Source organism: Grammomys surdaster, unplaced genomic scaffold (genome assembly GCF_004785775.1).
Source record: "Grammomys surdaster isolate TR1022 unplaced genomic scaffold, NIH_TR_1.0 373, whole genome shotgun sequence".
Classification (NCBI taxonomy): domain Eukaryota; kingdom Metazoa; phylum Chordata; class Mammalia; order Rodentia; family Muridae; genus Grammomys; species Grammomys surdaster.
In genome coordinates, this window is record NW_021604792.1 from 1,227,971 (window position 1) to 1,254,285 (window position 26,315).

The 26,315-nt window shown below is 41.6% G+C and overlaps 1 protein-coding gene across 3 annotated transcripts in view; it reads right to left on the reverse strand.

The window, feature by feature from the left end:
- The window catches only part of Plekha5 (pleckstrin homology domain containing A5), a 179,732-nt gene that overhangs the window by 72,801 nt on the left and 80,616 nt on the right, over positions 1-26,315 (reverse strand). For all 3 annotated transcript variants that reach the window (XM_028780967.1, XM_028780966.1, XM_028780965.1), the window contains exon 4: positions 502-585. In XM_028780967.1, coding sequence (XP_028636800.1) covers positions 502-585 — 84 coding nt within the window. The remainder of the gene's footprint in view (positions 1-501; positions 586-26,315) is intronic.

Here is a 26,315-nt window from a genome sequence, read left to right on the forward strand (position 1 = left end):
CACACACACACACACACACACACACACACACACACACACACACACACAGAGACAGACACAGAGTTAATTACTGTACTGTCAGAGACGACTAATAGCTGAGAACAGTTTATGACATGGTACAGTAGGAAATAGAGGGCAAATATGGCAACAAACAAACAAGCAAATATGTTCAGAAGACCGTTAATTATCACAGCCCCAAAATGAAGGGTGGGGAAATAGCTCGGTTCAGTTGAACAGACAAAGTCTTCATGTTTCTTTAGCCTGACATCCTCAGCTCTAGAGCGGAGGGCCAGAATTTAAGTTCTCATGAAGCAGGTTTTACAACTACACTCCTTAGGAAAGACTCAGCTCCCGTTTCTCTGCAGTGGTAAAGAGCTGACACTTATACCTGATCGCACATGTCCAGACACAACTGTTTAACTGCACTGTGCTAGACATGGCTTACAGTAATCCTACAGAACCTCGTCCAAGTGCAGGCACTCCATGGAACTCTTTACTTACTGATCATTCACAACAAAGATACAATTGTCCTGGGATGGCTGTCCTGTGACTGGATGCTTGCAGGTCACTTTCCTTTCATTGTGGCTGAAAGAATAAAAGAAAAAAATAAATTATGTGTAGATACTTCTAAAATCCTAAATGGTTTTCTAATATTCTAGTAGCAAAGTACCTACTTTAAAATTCTGACATCAGAGTCACTGAACATAACATAAACAAAGTTCATAAACAAAGTTCAGTCTACCAGACATGTTTCTGCTCTATTTACTATTTCGCAGGTGAGATACAGTCTCTACCAGCCTCCTTTAACTTGGGCCCAACTCTGGCACATTTCAGAGAGCAAACGTTAAGTCATATATGGGAGACATGCTAAACAGCACAGAAATACCAGCACACTGAATTCCCATAAAGGTAAATATGTAGCATATTTAAATTAAATTATACTTTGGCAGTTTCACACTTGTATATATCACATTCTGATTATACTCACCAGCCCAGCCTCTCTAACTCCCTTCTGTGCCAATATACAGAACTCTAACAGATACACACTTGCCATTGCTTGAGAGGTAGCAGGTCTCCTGCTAAGTGGGTCCTTTGGCACAAGGACTGGTAACTGGTAACTGATCCTGACCAAAGTTGGGCAGAGAAGACAATGTTTCCCAGTCCTTTTGGTCAGTTTGCCAAAATGAGCTTCCTGCTTATCTGCAAACCTCATGCTCACACATATTTGCCATTCTTTCTCATAGTTCATCAGGTTTGATCTGGTCTGGATTTTACTTCCAGACCAAAAATATCCTCAGTTTTGTTATAATGTGTGCTTGGCAATGTCTTCTACAGATGCTCACATATTAGAGAACGAACTGAGCATAGCACAAATCTATTTTTGCTTACATAATTGTTTTTGATCTGTGGAAAACCCTACAAATGCAGAAAACTACATCTAGCAGACTCAGCCACCAAAACTGACAAATCATACACCTTCATACATCTCCAATACTACATACCAGTTGCTTTTAGTTCATTAGCTATTTATGACACACACCCACACTTGCCAATACCTCGGATCCTGAAGCCCTTCCCGAAGTGCCCACTTCCTCAAACTGTAGTTCCCTTTCAAGGCGAGAACCGCATCATAGCACCCTCTCCATTTACTAATGTGCACACCTGTACCACCGGCTTCATGGGACTTCGTCTTTATTCCTGTGTCACTAAGTTTTATTTGCTTCTAACCCCCCTCCTCCATACACTCTGTGCTTGTCACTGCCTGATTCCCCTGTGATCTGCAGGTAAGTGCGACGCTGTGCATGCCATGAGTGTGCATGTGGGACTTCTAGTGACTTCTTGCTCTGCTTTGTTATTCCTGAGATAGTCTCTCTGAACCAGAAGCCTGATGTTTAGGCCGGGCTGGCTGGTCAACAAACTCTTCAAATCTGTCTTCCTCTGCTTCCTAGAGCTGGGGCTATCGGCATGCTCAGCCATAGCAAGCATTTGTATGTATGCTTTGGGAACTCAGGTCCTCACGCATGCAGAACGAGTGCTCTTAGCTCCCAGCCATTTCCTCAGCCTCAGTACATTTAAACTCTTGGCTGCTGCTGCAGCTCAGTGGTGGAGCACATGCTTAGCATGTCTGAGGCTCTGGGCTTGATCCTAAGACACCAGTCAAAAGACGAAAGAAAACAAAACTTGTCAAGAGATCTATTGGTCGTCATGCATGAAAACAGAAAGCATAAAGTTGCATTTTTGTATGTTGTTTAGATGTAATTTGTGTTTCTAAGAGAATTATACAAAAGAGAATAAAATTCAGGTCTAGAAACAAAACCTACCTATAGTCAGGGAATAAGTTCCCTGTTGTCTTCAAATTCCCAGTAGCAAGGGAGGAAAGCCACGTGTTTCTAAAGATGATGGCAGGTACTTCCTACATATCCAAGTTTCCTTCTAGAATACCTCTATTTGGAAAACAAGACCAGGGGCTCTGTGTGTACGTGTGTGCGTGCGTGTGTGTGTATGTATGAACGCATCAGAAGACATCTGAATGGTATAACTAGAAGCAGTTATTCGAATGCATTCGGTGGAGCCTACAGTATGTTCAACATTGTATAATGTGCAGGAGAGTGGTCCACATCAAAGTACCTCCTAAGAGGTCCCAGTGCTCAGGGAGGGAAGCCTGCCTTACACCACCACAGCCCAGAGGGCTCTACTGAGTGGGAAGCATCATTTCTTCACTATCCTGGCATTTCTCTAGACACAAAAGAATGATACAAACACACCTATGAAAATACCACATACTTGCATGATAAACAGTGCATACAAAAATAATCAAATATAAACTCTAATAAAATTATGAGATGTGATAAAGAAATTGTTTTCTGTTAATAAGTTAAATTTCTAGTTTTTCTTTTTTAAACATTCATTGCATATGTGTCTGTGCATGTGGAGGTCAGAAGGCAACTTGTGGGAACTGATTCTTTCCTTCCACCATGTGGCTCCTGGTACTGATTCAAGTTTTTAGGGTTGGTAGCAGGTGCCTTAGCCCACTGAGCCATTTCTCAGGTCCTAAATTTCTGGTTTCTAAAATGATACAAGCCAGAGTAACTGAAGGGATGACCTCATGCTTCAGACCACTAACAAATGGAAAACATTGTCATAAACCCTGCTATCCTGCGAGGCCCACATTATACAGATCTTTAGAGTGTAATCACCAATCATAGCACATACAGGATTTATTTTTTTAAAGATTTATTTATTTTATGTATGTGAGTACACTGTAACTGTCTTCAGACACACCAGAAGAGGGCATCGGATCCCATTACAGATGGTTGTGAACCACCATGTGGTTGCTGGGAATTGAACTCAGGACCTCTGGAAGAACAGTCAGTGCTCTGGAAGAACAGTCAGTGCTCTTAACCACTGAGCCATCTCTCCAGCCCCCAGATACATGATTTATTGAATCAAGTATGGGGAATGGCTATTTCCCATAGTAAAAGAAAATTGTATGGGACTGGTGTCTGAGTGATAGGCAGAATCCTTGTCTAGCCTACATGAAGACTGACATTCAACCCCCATGTTCCATCTTTATTGCTTACCTTGTCCTTTTTACTTGGGTACCCTATCAGGCCCAACTGGACAGTGTCCTGGCCTCATGCACACAGACTGTAAGTTCAGGGTGCACTTTTCCTTGGCATTTACTTTTCAGGTTACCCAGTGCTCCACAGCTCTTCTTCCCCACAGTCCTGTCAGTCACACAGACCAAAGTCCATGCCTACGTCACAGTGGCAAAAATGACAGTAGTACAATAAACTTGCGCAGACTACACAGTCAAGACTCATGACCCTATCTACAACCACAGGGAGGGAAATAAATAAATGACACTACTGTAGCACCTAGAAGGAGAAGGCTAAGAAGCGTCCTGCTTATCTCAGACACTGCAGCTTTCCATATGGTATAAAGAAAACCTCCATGCTATCGGATTATAAGCATTCCAAGGAGGAGGAGGAAGAGGAGGAGGAAGAAGAGGAGGAGAAGAGGAGGAAGAGGAGGAGGAGGAAGAAGAGGAGGAGGAGAAAGAAGAAGAGGAAGAGGAGGAGGAGGAAGAAGAAGAGGAGGAGGAAGAGGAGGAGGAGGAAGAGGAGGAGGAAGGAGGAAGAAGAGGAGGAGAAAGAGGAGGAAGAGGAGGAAGAGGAGAAGGAAGAAGAGGAGGAAGAAGAGGAGGAGGAGGAGGAGAAAGAAGAGGAGGAGGAAGAGGAAGAGGAGGAGGAGGCATCACTAGTTTCTTCCTTTGGAAAGTTTTGGGAAGGCCAGGAAGATGATTTAATCTGAACATAAAATTTCTTGAGGTTTTCTTCATAGTTTAAAAAATGTTGTAATATTTTTGCCAATAACTACAATTCTGGCTATTCTTAGCACTGTAACTGTGTTCTGTAGGAACACTGGTTTTGCTGTATTTAGAAAAAAAATTCATGATGCATTCATCTGATTTTTATGGCTGTAACAAACTTTCTGAGATTGTGGATTAATAAGAGAAAAAGTTTATTCTTGCTGGTAATTTTGATGATTCAGTTAACAGTTGGCTCCAGTACTCAGAGCCCTCCTTCCAGACAGGCCATGGTAGTGAGAGCAGTGATGTGGAGCAAGGTCCACTCCCCGGGCTGCCAGGGCCCCCCAGGGTCCTTTGTGTGAGCATGTGCTCGCCGACAGAGTCACCGTCTGAGAGGCCCACTGCCTCTCTCTCATCCTAGGGAGCGAGTCTACAGCAGGCCGGCCTCTGAGGGGCACTCAGTAAGTCTATAGACTGTAGCATGTGGTTAAGGTCAGTGACTAATGTAAAGTGAACTCACCTTTCCATTTAACAAGTAACCAGTGAAACCACTACAATATGCGGCTATAACAGCTAATGTAATATTTTGGAGTGATGGACTACTCCAAGCAAAGCGAGCTGATTAGGCTGGGCTTTATGTAACTGGTAACAAAGCTGGAAACACAACCAGTAAAAAAAGTCCAAAAAATTATGTTTTTAGAAAACTGTCCAAAAGATTGTGTTTCTGTTATTAAGTTCAGACGTGAGTCCGCATGACCCATGAGTCCTCTCAAGGCAAAGAGAACAGGATCTGATTTAGAGTAAGCAAAACAGATTGCACAGTGAGGCTTGGCAGCTGAAGCTCCAGTAACAAAGCCAGCATGTGCCTTGGACTTTTACAAGGGTCCGACCCACAAGTCACCACATACCTGTGAGCAGGAGGCAGAGGGCATGTGGGAACACGGAAGCCACTGTGCTTCTCAGGTAGTGAGGAACCTGCAGCCGGCAGCTCAGAGACGTGCTTGTAACTCATTGTGCACACAAGCACGCAACTGAGAGAGTCCCTGAGCTCACGTGTTTCTCCACGGTAGTGTACAGCTCAAGGCTGTAACGCAAGACACCACAAGGCACTTACATTTTCTGGCTTCATGTGATGCTGGAGAGATTTTTGTCCATAGAAGTCATTCAGTAACCACCATCACTGACAATCAAATCTAATTAGCTTTCAAAAATATGCCTGTTAGTTATTAAATTGATGGTTTCTATACTGACTCAAAATATTTCTAATATCATTAAATTGAAAATTCACTAATGCTTTATATAGTAAGCTTGAAATTTGTCTGCCATAATGACTGTTTCAACAACTTATTTACAAACTAAAAATACACTGGCATAGGAAACTGGGCCTACAATTAAACTCAATATTTTAGGACCAAAAAAGAAGAAAACCAGAAGCACCCAGATTTTTTTTGAGAGAAATCCAATTCTTAGGCCTTGGTTATGTGGGAAAACAACCACAGTGTTGGCAATTCAAAGATGTAGTTGTTTAAGAACATGAGAAGTATACATTTCCTGTCCCCACATTCAGTTCTAAATGCCACTTATGACTTAGCCCTAAATGCTTCCAGACATCCTGCTTCCCTCAGGGGTCCATTTACCTGCCATGCAGATTCTCCTCAGGACTTAACCCCTTTGCACCCTTCTCTCCCCATTTAGAAAACAGATCATTGGGGGTGTCTTTGGAGAAAAGAGGGAGGCCACGCATGTGAAGATGCACAGACGTCACTAGTGCCAGCTCTCATAGCGACAGCAGGGGCCATGAACCCAGTTGTATTGCTGCACTAGGGTCCTGGGCCTGACAGTCCTCTCAAGTGGGATTATTACACTGCATCACCAGAACAGAGAGAAGAGTCCTCCCCAGGCCAGGCTGCTTTCCAGCAGACAGCTATGTTCTTTCCACAGTCTCTTTCCTTGACTTACCAGTCAGTGACATTTCTGGTTCTGTCCTCATCATCTGGTGCAATGGCACCAAGAGCAGGCGGCACAATTTTCTCAGAAGTCCTTCTCTTAAGAATTGCAGTGACAGGGAGTGTTGGGCAGGGCACAAAATGCCTGGCTGGGGGTTCCTCTGCTCTCTGCCTAACCAACACCACTGCTACATGAAGCCGTCATGAAACTGCCAATTCCAATTCCATCGAAACCTTTCCATCTTGCTATGCTCTGAAGCTCTGTCATCATCTCCCCCTCTTAGTCAGCTGTTCCAATACAAACGAACACCACAGCAGATTTAGAAACGTTGTCACACTCCCTTATCACAGGTACCACGGAGTACAAATGCCACCAACTCCAAGGCATGCATCACGGAGACAGGAACTGAAAACTAAGCACGGGAGAGGGGCCTAAAGCTGGGTGGGAAAACGTGAGCGCACCGCCACACGCCAGGCAGAAGCTGAAAGCTCCTTTCAGACCAGAACTGCAACACTGCAGAGCCAGAGAGCACACACACCAGACAGAGACTGTATAAATTACCCTTTGAAAAACCTTTTAAAAATAAAAATAGCATGTATATTACATATACCTATAAAAATAAACTCTTATAATAGATTCTAAATAATTCTGAAGTAACTCAAGAATAAATCAATTAGCACCAAGCTAGTTAAAGACAAAATGTTCCTGTCACATCCTCCCAGGTGTTACGACAGGGTTACATTTCAGACCACTTGGTAAATTAAAGGAAGAAAGGACTAAAATAATTTTAACATATCTTTCTGCCTGCAGGCAACCTGGGTGAATCTGACTTAGGATGTTTATCTTAATGAAAAGAATAGCTAGTATTATTGTATGGTTAAAACAGAAATGTGAATTTAAGATGGATGTAAGGTAATTTTGGGCCAAGTGTAAAAGTACTAAGCCATGTTATTTCTTTTTTTTTCTTTCCTGTTTTTTTTTTTTTTTTTTTTTTTTTTTCCGAGACAGAGTTTCTCTGTGTAGTCCTGGCTGTCCTGGAACTCACTCTGTAGACCAGGCTGGCCTCGAACTCAGAAATCCGCCTGCCTCTGCCTCCCAAGTACTGGGACTAAAGGCCTGAGCCACCACCACCCAGTAAGCCGTGTTATTTCGGCAGTGGCTAGAGATCATGCTATGAGAACAGACAGCTTGTAAGATCTCAGTTACATCTGCACAGAGTGAGGCTGATTTCTCTGAGGTTCCCTTAGGGGACGGGGAGGAAGATGCTCAGGGTCTATACTTACATAGAACAGTCTACCACGGAACTACACCCATCAGAGTGCTACAGTTAGGGGAGTTAACCACTTCTTAAATATTAGTTTGTAAATTACCAAATATATTTGTGTATCTGGTATATGCCACACATTTACCTGATGCCTAGGCACTTCCGACATCACTTTACCTCGCTGTCGCCTACCCATTCTTCAGACCATACAACTGTAAAATGTACACCAAAGAAAAACAACAAAACACACAACCTCTACCCTGCTATAAGGATAAAGTGTTTGGTGCCATCAAGGCATATTAATGACTGTAATATAGTCCTTACCAAATAGTGACTGAAGTAGGATGTGCTAGAAGAATTAGTTACTAAAGACAAATACAACTGGGTACTTCCTTGCTTTAAAAGATTTCTGGCTACTGTCACTGTCTTTAATATGAAATAAAACGACACAGACAACTATAATTTAATGAAAAAGGAACACTAATAATATGGCCTATGCGTAAAATTTATTGTTGAGTGATCTAGAATGGAAAAAGCATATACAAAGCCACAGAGCAAAATAAAAATGATTACAGGGTCTATTACAGTGCTTTAAAAGATAATTTGAAAAATGGCAATGAAACCTGTACAAAAAATGTCACAAAAGTCCCAGGGTAGGTGGGAATGTATAAAACAAAATTCGAAACTTCAACTAGAAACATGCAAAAGTATTCCATTTGTCATTTAAAAGCAATAATGTGGCATTAAAAATATATAACCTATAATTTCTTGAATTCAGACAACTCTACCACTCCCTAAAGAATGCTAATTAGCAATATTCTGTAGTAACATAGTTAAATAGACATTTACTGTACCAATGGGAAGGAAGCAAACAGCAAGCTAGAAAAGGCCAAGTTCAAACACTAGTTCTTACACCTATCACTTTAGACATGTAACTACTTCTGACCCACATGTAAGCTACCACAATTTGAATAAGCCCAACGGCTCTACTGAACATGAAACATTCTTTAAAAAAAATTTTTTTTACTTATTTTATGTGAGTACATTGTCGCTCCCTTCAGACACACCAGAAGAGGGCATCAGATCCCCTTACAGATGGTTGTGAGCCACCGTGTTCATGCTGGGAATTAAACTCAGGACCTCTGGAAGAACAGTCAGGGTTCTTAACCGCTGAGCCATCTCTCCAGCCCCCACGAAGCATTATGAGTCAAATAACTAAGTAAATAATTCAATTCAAACAGAAAATGCTAATGACTTAATTTACCCATTCTTTTATAATAATTTAAAATTTTATGTGCATGTGTATTTTGTCACAAGTATTTAAGTGTACCAGGTACATGCAGTGCCTGAGGAGGCCAGCAGAGGGAGGTGTATTCCTTGGAACTGGAGTTTTACATGGTTTTGAGATACCATGAGGATGCTGATAACTAGTCTTGGGTTCTCTGGAAGAGCTCTTAACCACTGAGCCAACTCTCTAGCTTCTTAATTTACCTATTCTTCACTCCACTGTATCTACTTATTTTTAGAAACTACACACACTGTATTGAAACAACTGTTTCAAGAAAATTAAGTCAAATAATAGCCATGGGAAACAAGATCAATTTTCTTTAAAAAGAATGCATCATTCGTTGCACAGAAAATGCCTTTTTTAAAAAAAAAATTCATTCAATGAGCACTAGCAACACAGCCTCAAATACAAGTAAACAGTAATAAGGAGTAACCTACCTATAGACAAAATATGGGTGGCAGAGATTTACCCAAGCACTTACTGTTCAGATTAGTCAACAAATAATTGCTGCTGAGTGGCACCCAGGACAAGAGTGGGATAAAAAGCTAACCCAGAAGAGCCACTTCCTTTAGCAGATAAACAGAGTGGCAACGACTAGCCACATGGGCAGATGTGTAGGCCCAGGTCAGGGGCTTAAGGCAGGGCCTGTGTCTGGAGCCAATGACCCTTAGCTGGCTCTCTAGGAGTGTGCAGGATTCGAACTTCACAGTAAGATGCAATCTCTCTAATACAAAGGGGTAGGTAATTCTCTTCTTTCAACTTGCTTAGTGACTTTAGTTATGTATGTCGACATGTTATTAAGCAGCTAATGTGCCCAATGTTTTGTTTTGCTCATCACAGAACAAAATATATAGTTTGAGCCTGAAAAGGGCTGAGACAGTCATCTGAGTTTACCACACTAAACTCACTAAATACATCTTCTACTGCTTTAGAGTCATAGAAACTTTTAGGTCCATGTTAAGTCATCTGCTTACAGCTATGCTTACCATCTTTTGTTAGAGTTAACTGCTTGTTCATTCAAAAAGAAGTTACAGCAGATTCCTCTCATTTGAACTTTGGTAGCAGCCAATGACCTCTGATGTCATAATGCCTCAAACACATCTTTGTCTCAGTTGTGTGCCTCATCTGTTGTCCCACAGCATCGGACCATAGCAACCAATGCACTACTTAGGTTTAAAACGTAGGCTTTTAAACATCTTAAAATATTTTAAGTGAATTCATGATAAAGTTTTAAAGATACTAGAAATACTCATGACTTTTCCATATACAGTACTTTCTGAATTTTCTGTATTTGGGCAGAATCTTAGGTGGAAGCTGAAAAATTTAGTAAGTTTAGAGAAAAAAAAAAACTGTGACTCTTAAAGCTGTTAAGCTAAATAAAATGAACTTGAAACCCTACTTCTATGCTTCCAAATATGTAGTAAAATATACTGTACTGCTAAAGCAGCAATCTAGACCTTAAATTTGGTATCTTATAAAATACATTATTTATATAAAATATATACAGTAAATCATTTTTATGTTATATAAAATTGGAGCAAGACATTATTTATTAAGAATTATTGCCATTTCCTCATATAAAACATATATCCTTAACAAGCTGAAATCAAAACTGCTTCTGAACCTTCATGAAAAGCATGCTGTCATAAATGTCAATAGGCCAGGGCTTCAGGAGCTCCACTGTGTACAACATAAGCAGAGACCATCTATGAGACAGGCAAGAACCTGTAAGTGAAGAGCTTCCTAAAAACAAAGCAAGCTCACACAACACCATTTTCTTTTATCAATGCTTTCAAACTAAACCCATTTACATTAAAATTCAAAGAAACATGAACTGGCATTGTCACATGTCTCTAAAATTTCTTTCAATGGTAAAAAATACTGTCTCCAGTATAAAATTTTCTGCTAGTATTTTGTTCTGAAAGTTTAGGTTAGTTAGTAAGGATTGCTACTTTGAATCACCCACAGAAACAGCCCCTGGATCAGAAAAACAAAGGCAATTTTAACTAATTGTTCATCAACTTACACTACATTAAAAATTTAAGATATTATGCAATAATATTGACTATATTTTCTATAAGAACATCTAGGAATTATTCATCTAATTCTGAGGTGGGGATTACCAACTTTTCACTTGAGTTAAGTTAAAAAATTAAGAAAGATAAAACTGAATTTTTTTCAAATAAAAATTCTTGGCTTTAAAGTAATACATGTTTACAATGTATTTACGTATCTGGATGTTAAGGACATGCTAAGAGGAAGATATTTCCGACACTGGTATCTTAATATGTTCAAGTCATCCAAAAATCAAACATATTTACGTGACTATAATAGTTTAGAACTATTTATGATATGCAAAGCGTCTGCACTAGGGACTCTGCGTGGCACTAGGGCAGCAGCAAAGGCAGCAGGAAGGGGACTCACTCACCTCCTCAGTCACAAGCTCATCCTTCAAGACTCAGTACAGGCACAGAGGACCTGGGGTGAAAGACTCAACTGCTTTGTCTCTGAGCAGCTCCGGGTGAGTTCTGTGAGGACCAAACACTAAGGAAATGCACTGTGGCTTTCAGGCTGGCCTGCCACTCTGAAGTCTGACACTACAATGACGTCACTCCAGCCTGTCATTGCAGCCGCAAATTAAAGCAGTTTCTCCGGGAAGAATGTGTTAGGATTAAGCTTGCTTTCTAGCCACAAAACAAAAACAAACCAATACAAAATCTGACTTTAATTTCCTTAACTTTGACATAGCATAAAATATCAAGGTATACGATTACAGATAGCTTTGAATAAAATGCTTAGTGAGAAATATAAAATAAGTGCATTTCCATTTCTGTAAGCATACCAACTAAAAAAGACACTCCATTTGAAATGTCCCTACCCACTCTGCTGTTTCCAAAGTCACTACTTATTGCTTAAAAATTCAACAAATTCCTGGATTTCCACCACCCAGAAACAACAGTAGTTGCTCTGAGTGACTAGTCTGTGTCAAGTACCTTAGGAACCTAGGTGCGCCTCCCTGGTGGAGGCTTCTGACTGCACTGAAGCAAACATGTGAGGCCAGCATTGCCAGGCATTGTTATGTTAATGACCAAAAGACAAGCTGTAGAAATACACCCTGACCAACATTTGTGTACACGAGCGGGAATTCACAGGAGGCCACCACAGTGACTAACTTTCTTAACTTTCATTCTTTTACAACATCCTATCAGTTAGGTAATCGTAATAGCATTTTTTTTTCCAGCTTCTTACTACAAACAAGCAAACATACAAACAAAACCAAATCAAACCATGGCATTGGCTGTATTAGTGCTTTTTTCTGTATTTAGCTACATGGGGTAATACCTAGATACAGAATGAATCTCAAAGCTGTAGTTAGTTTTTTTTTTTTAAATGAAGGAACCATAAATTTCTTTATTCTTTTTTTTTGCTATCCTAATTCTTTTTTTTTCCAGTAATTTATTCATTCACTTCCTGGTCTGTAGCAGGAATGGTAGGGCCATTTCTATGCAAACGCCGGGGCCGTGCAGTCCTGTAGCTCCTGCAGGAGGACCTAATTGAGGACTGCCTGAGAGACCAAGGGTTGCTGGCACAGACAATGACAGCCAATTGGAAACTGCTGCTTAGAAGAGATGCTTTCTTGGGACCAATGGGGCGTGGGTGGAGGGTATTAAAGGAGCCTGCAGCAGTGTTCAGATGAGCTTGCTGCATTGTTTCTCACCTCCTCCTGGAGTCTGTGTTGTTGATACTGATCACACAGCTCCCCCTCTCCTCCCAATTCTCCCTCACACAGCCTCTCCCTCCTCCCCTTCTCTTCTGAGATGGGGAGGTCCCCCAACCCTGGCACCTCAAGTCACTGCAGGACTAAGGACATCCTCTCCCACTGAAGCCAGGCTAGTTAGGGGCACAGGATTCACAGGCAGGCGACAGATTTAGGGTCAGCTGCAGTTCCAGTTGTTGGGATACAACACCAGAAGACCAATCTGCATATCTGCTACATATGTGGGGGCAAGGGGGGCGCTAGGTCTAGCCCATGTATGCTCTTTGGTTGGTTCAGTCTCTGGGAGCCCCCAATAGTCCAGGTTAGTTGACTTTGTGGGTCTTCTTGTGGAGTACCTATCCCCTCTGGGTTCCTCAGGAACTAGATAATATCAACCTGAGTGAGGTAACCCAGGCTGAAAAAGGACAGGCATAGTATGTACTCACTGATAAGTGGATATTAGTCATAAAGTACAGGACGCACACTACAATTCACACACTCGAAGAAGCTAAATAACAAGACGGGTCCAAGGGAGGATGTTTGACTATCACTCAGAAGGGGAAATAAACTTGTCATCTGAGGTAGATGGAGGGAGGGAATTTGGTGGGAAAGGAGAATGGGGTAGGGGAAATCAGGTGTAAGGAGGGCTAGGAGAGAGAATACAATTGGCAGGGGGTGGTGCATCTCTAGGGAATGCCAAAGGCTCCAGAAAGTCTATGGGGATAACTGTAGCTGAGACACCTAGCAGTGGGGAATATGGAACCTGCAGCAGCCACCTCCTGCAGCCAGGCAGGATGCCCAGTGGAGGGATAAGGACACCAACCCATTCACAAAGTCTTTCACCCAAATGTGCCCTTCCTAGAAAGTGCAGGAAAGAAGACGGAGTAGAGACTGAGGGAATGGCCAACAAAGATTGGCACAACTTAAGACCCATCCCATGGGCAAGAAACAAACCCTGACACTATTAATAATAAGGAGCCTAGCATGGCTGTCCTCTGAGAGGCTCCACCCAGCAGCTGACTGAGACAGATATTGAGACCCACAGCCAACACTGGACGGAGCTCGGGAAGACTTGAAGAGTTGAGGGAAGGACTGAGCCTTAGATTTATATTGTCCTCCACCCTGTTTCTTCTTTCCCTGTATCCTGGCTTAGGCTGAACACTGACAAACATTTGTCTTCCTTGCAAACATAACAGGGGTGATGTGTTCTGCTGACACACTGTCTGTCTGTCAGTGTGCAGGCCTGCAGGAAGGAGTCCAGCCTAATCAGTGGTCACAGCACACCAGTCCTGGAGTTGGATACTGCATTTTTCAAGTTCAGTGCCTTCTCAACAGCTCTCTGACCACAGAAAAGTCACCTTGCCTCAGCCTTCTTTTATAGAAAATAAATCTAATAATATAATCCTATGGGCTTATTGTGAGAACCACGAAAGTCACATAAAGCCACATAATCAAAAGCTGACTCATTTAATGGCTGACTATATTTCTTCTATAGTTCATGCCTCTTTCATAGCAATTTATACAAGAATGGGCAAACCACTTTACCAAACATGCTGTAAATAACTTGTTAGAATGCTAATGGTATAATACTTTTCAAGTATGTTAATTGGAGCTGTCTTACAACAAATCTAACACACAACCTAATGGGTGCTAAAACACTCCTTCTCTATGAAACTGTCTTAACAAAAATTAAAACCAGAGGACAAAATTGCTTCATTATGTAGTCTTAACTATAAGAAAGCAGGCCAACAGTTTGCTAAAACCAGAAGGTTGTACATATGGCTCAGAATCCTCCTTCCTTTTTTAGGTTAAGATTTTGCTAATTTCAATTATATTCAACTTAAACTTTTTACACTAATAAAGAAAACAATTCCACTCTCTGGATCATCAAGAAGAGATCAATAAAAGTTCTCTCACAATTCCAAAGGCAAAGGAGAATCCCTTTTAAATACCAGAAATCACATTAATTTAGAATGAGATCACTAAAATATAGAAGGATTTTTTTGGTTTGTTTTTGAGACATGGTTTCTCTGTGTAGCCCATGCTGCCCTCCTTCTGTAGATCAGGCTGTTCTCAAACTAGAGATCCAATTGCCTGATTGCCTCAGCCTCGTGAGTGTTAGGATTAAAGGCATGTACCACTGCTGCCTAGCTATTAGGCTTATTATCTCTCAAAGTAATTAGATTTCCTATTATCTAATGAAGGTTTCCTCATCAGGACAGCTTTGTAACAAAGAGCCTAAAACTTCACTAAGACGAATGGGATGACGCATGTTTCTGCTTCAACATCTAGGAGCGTCAAGACCAGAGACTGTGAGGAAAGGCTAGCTGTAGCTATACAGTGGGGCTCTTGTGATTGCTGGGCTTAAATAGCAAAATGACTCCACCAAGAGACGCCTAGGAATGGAGGAGCACAACCCTGAGTATGTTTGGAGGGCATTTCTAAAGAGGATTGACATGTGGTTACCATGTGGGGGATGGGACACAGATTCACCATGAATGCAGATGGAAATTCTATGTATATAATTAAGAAGAGGAAGACAGGGTACATGTGCACACTCTCTTGTTTTGTTTTTTTGTTTTTTTCGAGACAGGGTTTCTCTGTATAGCCCTGGCTGTCCTGGAACTCACTCTGTAGACCAGGCTGGCCTCGAACTCAGAAATCCGCCTGCCTCTGCCTCCCAAGTGCTGGGATTAGAGGCGTGTGCCACCACCGCCCGGCATCACGCTCTCTTCTTCCTGAGCACAAGGTCACTGTTGCCATCATCTCTGGACATCAGGTCCCAGCAGTGGCAGCCTTTCAATGTGGATTCAGCACCAGAGACTGACTCTCCAGTGTGCAGGGAGCCATCACACAGCTGCCCTGCCTTCTAGTACGTAAGCCACGCTAGTAAATCTCCTTATAGCACACATTCTCTGCCCCTCTACACACTTTTTATTTTAGTTCTGATCTTCTAGAGGACCTAAAATATATACATTTTGGTACCAGGAATGGGGACTTCTCAATTCCTGAACTTTAAACACTCTTGTATAAACTGTTTGGCTCCTCTTTAGTGGTTTCTTTGCCTACAACTTTAAAGAAGCTACTTTTCTGGCCAAACTGTATGTTTCCCCATGTATTTCTGCTCTGCTTTTTAAAAGCTCCTAATTCTCACTGCAAATTTGGTTAAAAGCAGCTAGCACTAGCATGGTATAGCCTGAACACTGCATCATTTTTCAATGTATGCTCTCTCAAGGCTTCAGACATGCATAAACTAGAGACAGAGTCTTTGCTAGAATAAAACATGAATGGTTTCCAGTCCAATTCTAATAGTCATTGTTCCCCTTTAAATCTCACAGAACAGTCTCTACTGTGCATCTCTATAACGTTCTAATTTTCCAAACTCCTACCAGAGTGGTCCACTTAGCTCTGCTTAGCACAAGGGGTGCTCTAGTCTGCCTTCAAACTCTTTCATATTCTTCTTATACACCAGTTCTCAAAACCTAATAATAATGTTGTCAGGTGTAGTTACAATGCTTAATCCCCTGGCACCAATTTCCTCTATCAGTTATTTTTGCATGGCTCAGGCCTAATATCTGACAGGAGCAACTTAAGGGAGGAAAGCTTTATTTTCAGTTGTTTGCATTCCATCATGTCAGGGACGCCATGCCCAAGCAGCTCACTTCCTCAAAGAACAACTGTTTGTTAGAGGCTGACCACACCACAGGGAGGATTGTGTGTTACAGGCTGACCACACCACAGCAGACCAAAAAAGCAGAGAAAAGAACACACAGGGACCAGGGGCCAAAAATGGCCTTTGAGGGTCCACCTTATAAAGCTTCCAGGGCGTCGGGCGGTGGTGGCGCACGCCTCTAATCCCAGCACTTGGGAGGCAGAGGAAGGTGGATTTCTGAGTTCGAGCCCAGCCTGGTCTACAGAGTGAGTTCCAGGACAGCCAGGGCTACACAGAGAAACTCTGTCTCAAAAAACAAACAAACAAAAAAACAAAAGGAGAAAGGGAAAAAAAAAGTGACAAGTCAGCCAAGAGTTTGGTTTATGATGTTACCAGAGCTTATGAAGTCTCTCTCGGGCCCTTCACAGGCTTATTCCGTGCTTACAGCCTGGTAGGCCATGGGAATACAGGGAGTAAGATAAAGTCCCTCCTCTCAAGGTCATCACAGGCCCAACTGACAGCTTAATAGGAGAAAGCAGTCTGTGAACAAATCATTAAAACATAACCTGACTTGAGAGCCCAGAGGAGAAAATGGCTAATGGCCTGGGATATGTGGGAACTAGTTAAAGTGAAGGCCGACTGACAATTTCAAGATGAAATCCATTAGGGGTAGCTGTGCTAAGAGCACACGTCAGTGAAAAATCTAAACTTCACGCCCACTTCCCAACAGCAGACAAATTATTTACTTACAGAAAAATATGACTAACAATAAGACAATTCTCATGTGCCTTGTACAGTTCTGTCCAGTGGGACTTAAATGCCAGCACTAATCACATGGTCAGGAGAAAGTCAAGAAAAGCCCACCACACTACTGGAGCCAATAAACTTCAAATCTGTAGGGAATCCTAAATCTCAGCTAATCCCAATTTTCTTTTCATGTATCCCTAAAGTCTACCCCAGGAGGCATGCCTCATTAAGAAAGAAGAAGAGGCCAGTGAGGGCTCAGGTGGTAAAGGTCATTGCCATTTTGGCCTCATAACATGAATATAATCCCTGAAGCCCATGGGAGAAGGAGAGAACCAACTCTCCAAAGTGGGCATACATAGACAAATAAAAACAAAGCATTCCTAGAAACCAAAGAGAAGGGTTACACTTGGCTCAGATCACATGCTGCCCTAGCAGAGGACCAGGGTTTGATTCCCACCACCCACATGGCATAGCCATCTGTAATCACAGATCCAGAGGACTGAAATGCTTCTGGTCACTGTGGGTATCAGGCATATACACTGTAAAAAGATCATACATACATCCTGCCAAAACATAATATGCATCAGATAGATAGATAGATAGATAGATAGATAGATAGATAGATAGATAGATAGATAGACAGACAGACAGGAAGGATACAAAACCAAAAAATAAGAGTTCAGCAAGGTTCTCATAAGAATTTATACCAGCACACACGTTACACTCAACACACCAAAGGCATGTCCGTGAGACGCCCTAAGGCTGCCATATTGTCATTTTTCAGTTATTACATATTTATTATTTCACTTCTCAGTGTAATCTTGAAAATGTCACCCCTGCCCTTGACTTACTTGACTTATCTGGATCCTCAACATTCACTCTGCAAAAGAGACTTATTTCCAAATACCTCAATCTGAAACCGAATTCCATCATAATCTGGGGCCAATTTATTCATAATTAATATTCACAACAGAGGCTCTTGTAATGGGAAAGAAGCACGAGTTCTAGTATTTCCTCCCAGTACCTAACAGTTACATGGTAAGACAGTAAGCTAAGGTGTCTCACTGGTTAGTTAAGGAGTTCATCTCCTCGGGCATCTAATACAAACCTTTCTGATGAGAAAATACTAGAATGTGCTTGACCTTGTGGCCCATGCCTGTGAGCTCAACTCCCAGGAAGTGGAAACTGTGTTTTAAAAAAATAAAAATAAAAAATCAAGAATGAGGGGGTAGTGTGAGTTTCCTTTTACTATCCAGGAAATATTCAAAGATGTTTTTGTAGCCGGGCGGTGGTGGCGCACGCCTTTAATCCCAGCACTTGGGAGGCAGAGGCAGGCGGATTTCTGAGTTCGAGGCCAGCCTGGTCTACCAAGTGAGTTCCAGGACAGCCAGAACTACACAGAGAAACCCTGTCTTGAAAAACCAAAAAAAAAAAAGATGTTTTTGTATTTCAAGCTGCTGTTCTTTTAGAGATAAAAATCTCACAAAACAGCAAACGTCTGGAATAAGTAATTGGAAGAGATGAATGATTTAAGAATCCAATTATTCCATAAACACCTGCTTAGGAAGAAGCCAATTATAATGAGAAAGCCCTCATAGCACGAGAATCTTCCTCTTAGGGAGTAGAAGCTACTAAAACATACTTGCTTACTAAGAGAATTCAGAAGCTCTAAATTTGAGAATATCCAGTTCTCACATCATTAATGAGCCAGTCAGTAAGACTCTGACTTAAGACTTTAAAAATTCTCTATTTCTTCTTCCAGTCCTTTCTAAATTCTGCTATTTACATAAGTTACAACTAATTCAATTAGTTTATAAGCTGTGTACCTCACCAACTTAAAATTTTCAAGTTGTGTTCAAATACTATCTTCTTAGAGATATTTCACCCGAGCTGCTAGCTGAGGTAGTACTGCATGTTATAATTAGTCAGTGTGAGTAACTACATATTTCTATTTCAAAGCACCCACCTTATGGGGTGGAATAAACTTTTCTGCATAATAAAAAGAAAGTGTGCACTCATAGACACTCATGGATGAATTCTAATTCATTTACCCAACCACATATAAATCAAAGTGTGAGGTAAGACATTACAGGCAGCAAACAAAACAAAACGGATAGCCCTGGTGGCCACACCTTTAATCTCTGCATTCTGGAGGCAAAGGCAGCGAGCTCTGTAAGGTGGAGGCCAGCGTGGACTGCACAGTGATTTCTAGGCACAGTGAGCACTGAAACCCCGTCTCAAAGCAAATAAAAGGCAGCAAAGATGCACTGGTCAGCATCAGTGTCCTGAGTCCGTGCTGCCAGGAGTCATCTCAACTTCTGAGCTAGAGGAGAAATGTGTGCTTACATCTGTATCAGCCCTGTACATTTAATACTCCTTTTTTACGTAAAAGGGAAAAAGTGGACAGAGTGGGTTAATCTTTTACCATATTTTCACTGTTAAAAATTTAGAAAAATTGCAATGGCAGTCAGTCTGTGGAAAATGTAGGATGAACCCTCTCTATACACACAGGGCAGGCAGGATGCACCAGGAGGCGCGGCTGGCCCTGAAATGGAGGGCCACCACAGCTGTACTGCAGACTCAGTCAAAGGCTTAAACAAGTCTGCCTGCTCAAATTAAGCTCTTATTTTTTTAAAGATTTATGTTTATTTATGTGTGTGTATGTATGTGCAATGCCACATGTGTACAGTGTCCAAAGAGACCACAAGAGGGCATTAGATGTCCTGGAGCAGGAGTTATAGGATTATGAGCTGCTACACATGGGTACTGGAAACCAAATGTGGGTCCTCTGGAAGAGGAGCACATGTCTTAACTGCATTGTCATCTCTTCAGCCTCCCATTTTCTCTAAAACTAAGAAGAAGGAAACCGTTCATTTCTTTGTTAACCACTTGTTTAGAGCACAAGAAGTCTGCCTTAGTGTATTTACTTCTGGACTCGTTTCTGGAACTGAAGGAAAACTGTCTGCTATTTTTCACATCTCATTTGTGCACAAGCCTCATCTCTTCACATTCTTCTTCTGTATACACGCTCACCTGTTGACTTCTTTTCACCTGTTCACACTCATTTGCACATACTTCCCATGTGTACACACTCATCTATACATGCTCCTCCTTATTTGTAATCATTACTTAGCCAATAAGATATTTCTTTTACTAAAGACAGGAGGAAAGTCTCTATTAGAAATGCTGCACGTGGCCGGGCGGTGGTGGCGCACGCCTTTACTCCCAGCACTTGGGAGACAGAGGCAGGCGGATTTCTGAGTTCAAGGCCAGCCTGGTCTACAGAGTGAGTTCCAGGACAGCCAGGGCTCCACAGAGAAACCCTGCCTCGAAAAACCAAAAACAAAGAAATGCTGCACGTATTTTGCTGTCTAGAGTTAAGAAAGTCAAAGTCAAACAGAGCAGCCTGGGTTGAGATTTAATTTCCTTAGCTAATAATAGATTTGCCATTCGTTTAATATTTACAGAAGATAATGGTTTCCTTTTTTTCTGTAAAAGAAGCATGTTTTTAGGACGTGTGGGAACATTTAAAAAATGAAAAAGAAATAAGACACGTAAATTGGCTATGAGTAAGTGGGATAAATTATTTAATTAAAATATAAGTATCCATTTTGATCTTGGGCTTTATAAGGATGAATAGGAAGAACAGACCATGAGCTGCAAGGCTACGTGCACAAGACAGAGTACGGATGGGAAGTGGCTTGTGGAGTCCACCTCAGCCCTGCACATGGGAACTGTGGCTGTTGGGGGAGGAGAAGTTCACTTCCTTTGGATGTGGTTCCTGATAAAAGCCACACAGAGCTAAGTGGATGCAGTGGGTTTAAAAGAACACATGAAAGCTGAGAAGGAAAAGTGGCAGACAGAGGATACAGGAGGGGCTGGACAGGCAGGTCTGAGGGACGGGTGCAATCAAATAAAATACATTAGTCATGTGTAAAATTCTCAAATCACACACACAGTCCCCCATATGTGGGTGCACAGAAGTCAAAATTAAAAAATATATATATATATAGAAGTTCAAACTTGCACCAGATGTGGTTGTGGCAGTGCATTTGGAAGGCTCAGGAGGGTGGGAGGCTGTGGGTCTGAGCTTAGTCCAGGATGTGTCGGAAGACCCTGTTCAACCAAACCGGAGGCTTGGAATGTAGCTTACATGTACAACAGTTGTCTAGTGTATGTGAAGTGGCAACTCACGGAAGAGAGGGTCTTCGAAGGAACTCTACGTGGCTTCTAAGTCACAACAAGGTTTATCATTGATATCCACAGGAAGGTTTTCTTTTTCCTTTTCCCCATGAGGCAGTTTCATTTGCTGCAGAACAGGGTGAACAGAACCACCTCACTGTAAGGACTCCACTGCTTATGGATGAACCAGGGCATGGTGGTTCACACCTGTGATCCAGTACCTAGGAGCCCGAGTCAGGAGGCCTACAATCAATTCTAGCTTAGTCTAGGATGCACAGTAATACCTTGCCTTAAAAAGCTAACTCCAAACAAATCAGCACACTACAAACAAACCAACCACAGCAACAAAACCAGAAGGACTTGAATGTGAAAGAGGACCTTTGTTCTGCTTTAAAGATGGGATCTACCTAGCTGGGCTCAAGTAACCCAGCCGCCTCAGGATGGTAAGAGAATACAAGAAAAGGAGCCAAGTCTGACTCAGGTTTACTACTATTTAGATCCTGAATGAAATACTCTTTACAAAGGACTTTCTAGAACAGTCACTAAGGAACTCTTAGTAGGGCCAGGGTTTATCACTGCAGTGGCATGGAGATCAGCTTTGCTATCTACTGCTTACGTTTCCTGTCCTGTTCAACTTTACTCAGTGAAGAAAGGCATCCAACTAAAAGTCCAGCTGCCCGGGCTTCCCTGCAACTTGGCATGGCCATATTCATTTGGTGCAGCTGCTTTAAAAAAAAACAAAACAAAATGAGACATCTCGGAAAAATGCTTTAAAGGGCAACTCATTCAGCTGGGAATTAAATTTTTCTTTTCTTGATGTTTACTTTGGATAATAGATAGATAGATAGATAGATAGATAGATAGATAGATAGATAGCAAGCAGCCATTTTGGACCAAAATTAATCTCGAAAAATGACCTATTACTCTAGGATAATGAAGTAGGAAAATGGAAGAGTTTACTGCAACTCTACAATGCCCATCTCGGTATGTTTTACTTAAAGAACACATTACTTTGTGTTTAAATTACATAGAAGCTCTTTACTATAAACCAATTACTGGCACAGGTAGAGAATTAATTATCTAAAAATAATTAATATTTATGCCCTAGGACCAAAAACGCTCATCTACTCAGAGGCAATGAGAGGGAAAAAAAATAGAGAATAAAATCAGAACCCTTTTCAACTGGAGAAAGTTGGGGGGCAGAGTGGAGAGTAGCCTGGTAGGTACCAAGGGTGGTCCATCACATCACCTTCTATGACAAATTAATAAACCACACTTAAATCAATAAGAAATGAAAAGAAGTTCAATGTATCTGGTGATAGTGATAATTAACAACAAAAGGACTATGAAGTTTCCAAAACTTAAGTTCTACATAACAGAAAATACCACAAACGATATAATCATCTGGAACAGGTAGACTGTAACAAACCTCCTCACACAGCAGAAGCAGTGACAATCAAAGGAAACATTTGAAAATGGCAATCAGTCTTGGGAGTCACTTATAACTTCAACTCTAAATCAGCTACATATCTCTAAAGCATTACTTTTATTTTAGATGTAAAAGGACTAAGCTATATTAATTTAAGCAGCAACTTTAGTTAATGTGGGCTCTGAGGAACATCAATTACGGGTATACTAATGAAGATTATTAGAAATGGCCCGATTCAGTGTACTTCCTTTAACACATGCTTTTGTTTTTTTACCTGTCTCAAGACAAGGTCTCCTCATGCAGCCCAAGATGTCCTTGCCTGGGTTTACAATTCTCCTGCCTCAGTTTTCCCAATCCTAGGATTGGGAAGTACCACCATACCATTGGATATCACAAAACAACTGAAGGGGAAAAATATATACAGGTCTCTTTTTCCACCACAAAACAAACACGATTTTTCTAGGAGCAACCTTTGGGTTACAGGACCTAGCTGTCAAGCAAAAATTGATGTTCAAATAAAAGCAACTTGGCAGCTATCTCCCAAAACAGGTTGTCTGAACCTGGTTGGCAGGTAAATAGAGGCTTTCTTTTACTATCCACACTTGACCTAATGTATATACATACAACCCAGAGAGATATCTGAATGTGACATTATACACTAAGACAGTTGCTAACACACACACACACACACACACACACACACACACACACATATACACCAGTCTGATTCAAAGATATTTCTGACATTTATTTTTCTATCTCCTCTTATTTGTGTATTGTTAATGGAATGTCTTTTTGTTATGCAACATTTCAAATTTCCTTTTAAGAGCTGATATGAAAAAAAAAATAGAAGTTTCTAGAAGTCAAACCAGTTCTTAGTATGTTCATTATTTCAATCAAACATTGAGTGTACATGGCAATAGAGACTGTGTGTGCAAACTGTTCACATGTGCAACAACACTCTGAAATCCCTAAAGCTGCAGAAGAACACATGACTACATTAGACTTAGCTTACAGTGTAATATGTGATTCTTCCAGATATTTATAAAATACAAAGGTGTTTGATGAGTAGACACGGTGGGATTGCTATTTGGGAAATGAACATGAACACACAAGACCAAATCTCTATATTAACTTTGAATAACAGAAACAAATGTGTAACTACAAATAATTTAAAAATGGCCCGGCTCGGGCCAACTATGACGGCGGTGCTCTGCTTAGCTCATGTTCTGTGGCCAGAAGCCAAGTACACCACAGCTAGAAGTGGCCAGAGGCCATGTGCACCACAACTAGACCCACGAGACGCCAGCATGGCGACCAGCTCTGCCAATCCACCACGCTGTCCACAATGCTTGGCTGAGCCCGGATAATACCTGCCATCCTGCGGTACCCGATAGAATGATGACTTTTAGAACTTAAGGTTATCCAATTGGTTCATATATTTGGAAATGTTCAAATAACAAGATGCCCACACAATTAGAATTGTTAACCCAATTAACTAACCTAGATATGAACAACCTCCTGAGACTGCTAGAGACACGAGGGCATCTCCAGCCATCTTCTCTCTCCTCCACCTCCTTCCTCTCCCCTCTTCCTCCTCTCTCCTTCCACCCTTTGCTGCTCCCACCTTAGCTCCTCCCAAATTACTGAGCTTTATTGTAAAATGTAGCAGGTGAAATATCCTGTTACACAAATGTAGCTTTTGCTTAGCCTGGCACCAATGTGTGAAAGGCTGTACAACCAGGAGGCTGAAGCAAGAGGATCACAAGTTTGAACCAGCTTGAATGCATAGAGAAACTGATGGGCTTCTAAGACATGACTGGATGCTTAGGTCTCGAATGTCTTAATGAACTCATCACATTATGCATCATTGGAAGTTAGTGGAAACTAGGAATTAGGGGCCTACTTGAAGAAAATAAATCTCTGCAAGGTCACTCACCCACCCTTTCCTGCTTTCCCTCCATCTCCTTTTCCGCTTCCTGGCCACCTGGAGTTGAGCAGCCCTCCTCAGCACAGCCCAAAGTGTTGGGAGCCACTTGAATAGGCACACTATGGAGGACTCGTTGGTGTGGCATAATTCAAGTATCCCAGTAACAAGTGTTGAACGTTTCTCATGTGCTTGCATGCCACTGTGGATCACTGCCCCAAATCCTTTGTTCATATTTTAATTGGGTTGTGTGCTCATTGCTGAATACTGATACTTTTCAATGAAGGAATTACACTCTGTTCAGAAGTGTAATTTATTTGCTAAAGACAGATCATAAACCAGTTGACTTAATTTAAGTTAGCATTTTCTCTAATAACAAACTAAGTCAGTCCTCCAGCCTCATTCTTCTTAAAGGAGAAAACAACTGGAGTTAATGTTGGATACAATTCCTTACGAAGGAATGCTCTGAAAAAAAAAAGAAAGGTGCTGTCACAGAAACTGTGAAGGATTTTTTAACACGTTAATTATAAATCCTGGCCACATGTAGCTTTATATAAGAATTAACCTGAATAGTCATTAGAGATAGGCTAGTAGAAGAAACCAGAGGAAGAGAGGAGAGGAGAAGGGAGGCCAGGATGATGCACACAGCATGCCACTGTGGACCAGCAGGCACCACCACCATGGTTCAGTTTCCTACAAACACTCTCCAGGTCAATGGTGCAGACTATGAATTAGTTAGGGGTGGGTAGACCACCTCGGCATGTGGCTAATAGCATTCAAGGGATGTAAGTCTCCTTTTTTTCTTAGAAATTTCAACTGCATTCAAAGAGCCACTGTGATAGATAGATGCATTAATCAAGAATATAATAACATGGCAATTAAAATTTTAAATTTCCTTTTGTGCAATTTTTTTTAAAAGCATCTTTGGCAAAGTATTAGCCACAGTTCTACAGGGTAAGTGTGCTTTACACAACAAGAGAGAGGTAAAGTGTCTTAAACAATTCTTCCAGTAAACCCAAATGTTCCAATACTGTTTCTCAGAAGAGAGAGAGAGAGAGAGAGAGAGAGAGAGAGAGAGAGAGAGAGAGAGAGAGAGAGAGAGAGAACACACACACACACACACACACACACACACACACAGAGGCAGAAGAGGATGTCGGACCCCATGGAACTAGACTTACAGAAGGTTGAGAACTAACTACCCTGTGGGTCCTTAGAACCGAACCTGCATCTTCCACAAGAGCCACAAGAGCAGCAAGTGTTCTTAACCTCTGAGAAATCTCTCCCAGTCCCAAGCTGTTTTATCTTTAAGAAAAACAACTGTGTGTGAGCACATGAGGACTTACACTGTGCAGTCAGTGGACAGCACGGTGGCAGCCTGTTCTTTCTATCTGCTTTTGAGATAGGGTTCTCTTCTTTGTCTTCTATGTGAATCCACGGCTTACTGGCCACAGATGGTCCAGGAATACCCCCCCCCCCCCCGCTTCATTCAGGACAGCAGGCAGGTATGTGCTATTATACAGCTTCTACGTGGGTTCTGGGTATTTGAACTCAGTTCCTCCAGCTGTCTATCAAGCTCTTTATCTCTTCAGCTCTCAAAGTGCTTTTAAGTAGTAAGTAATCTATAGGTATTTAACACATAGTAAAATAACTCTACTTAAGTCATTGCTAGTTCAAGGTCAGAACTAGAAAAAGCGGGGAGCTGGGGATGTACCTTAGTGGGCTGACTTAAGTATGAAGCCTTGGGTTTAGTCCTAAGCACGAGGTGTGGTATAAGACGAGGTGTGGTAATACAAGGAAGGAAGGGTGA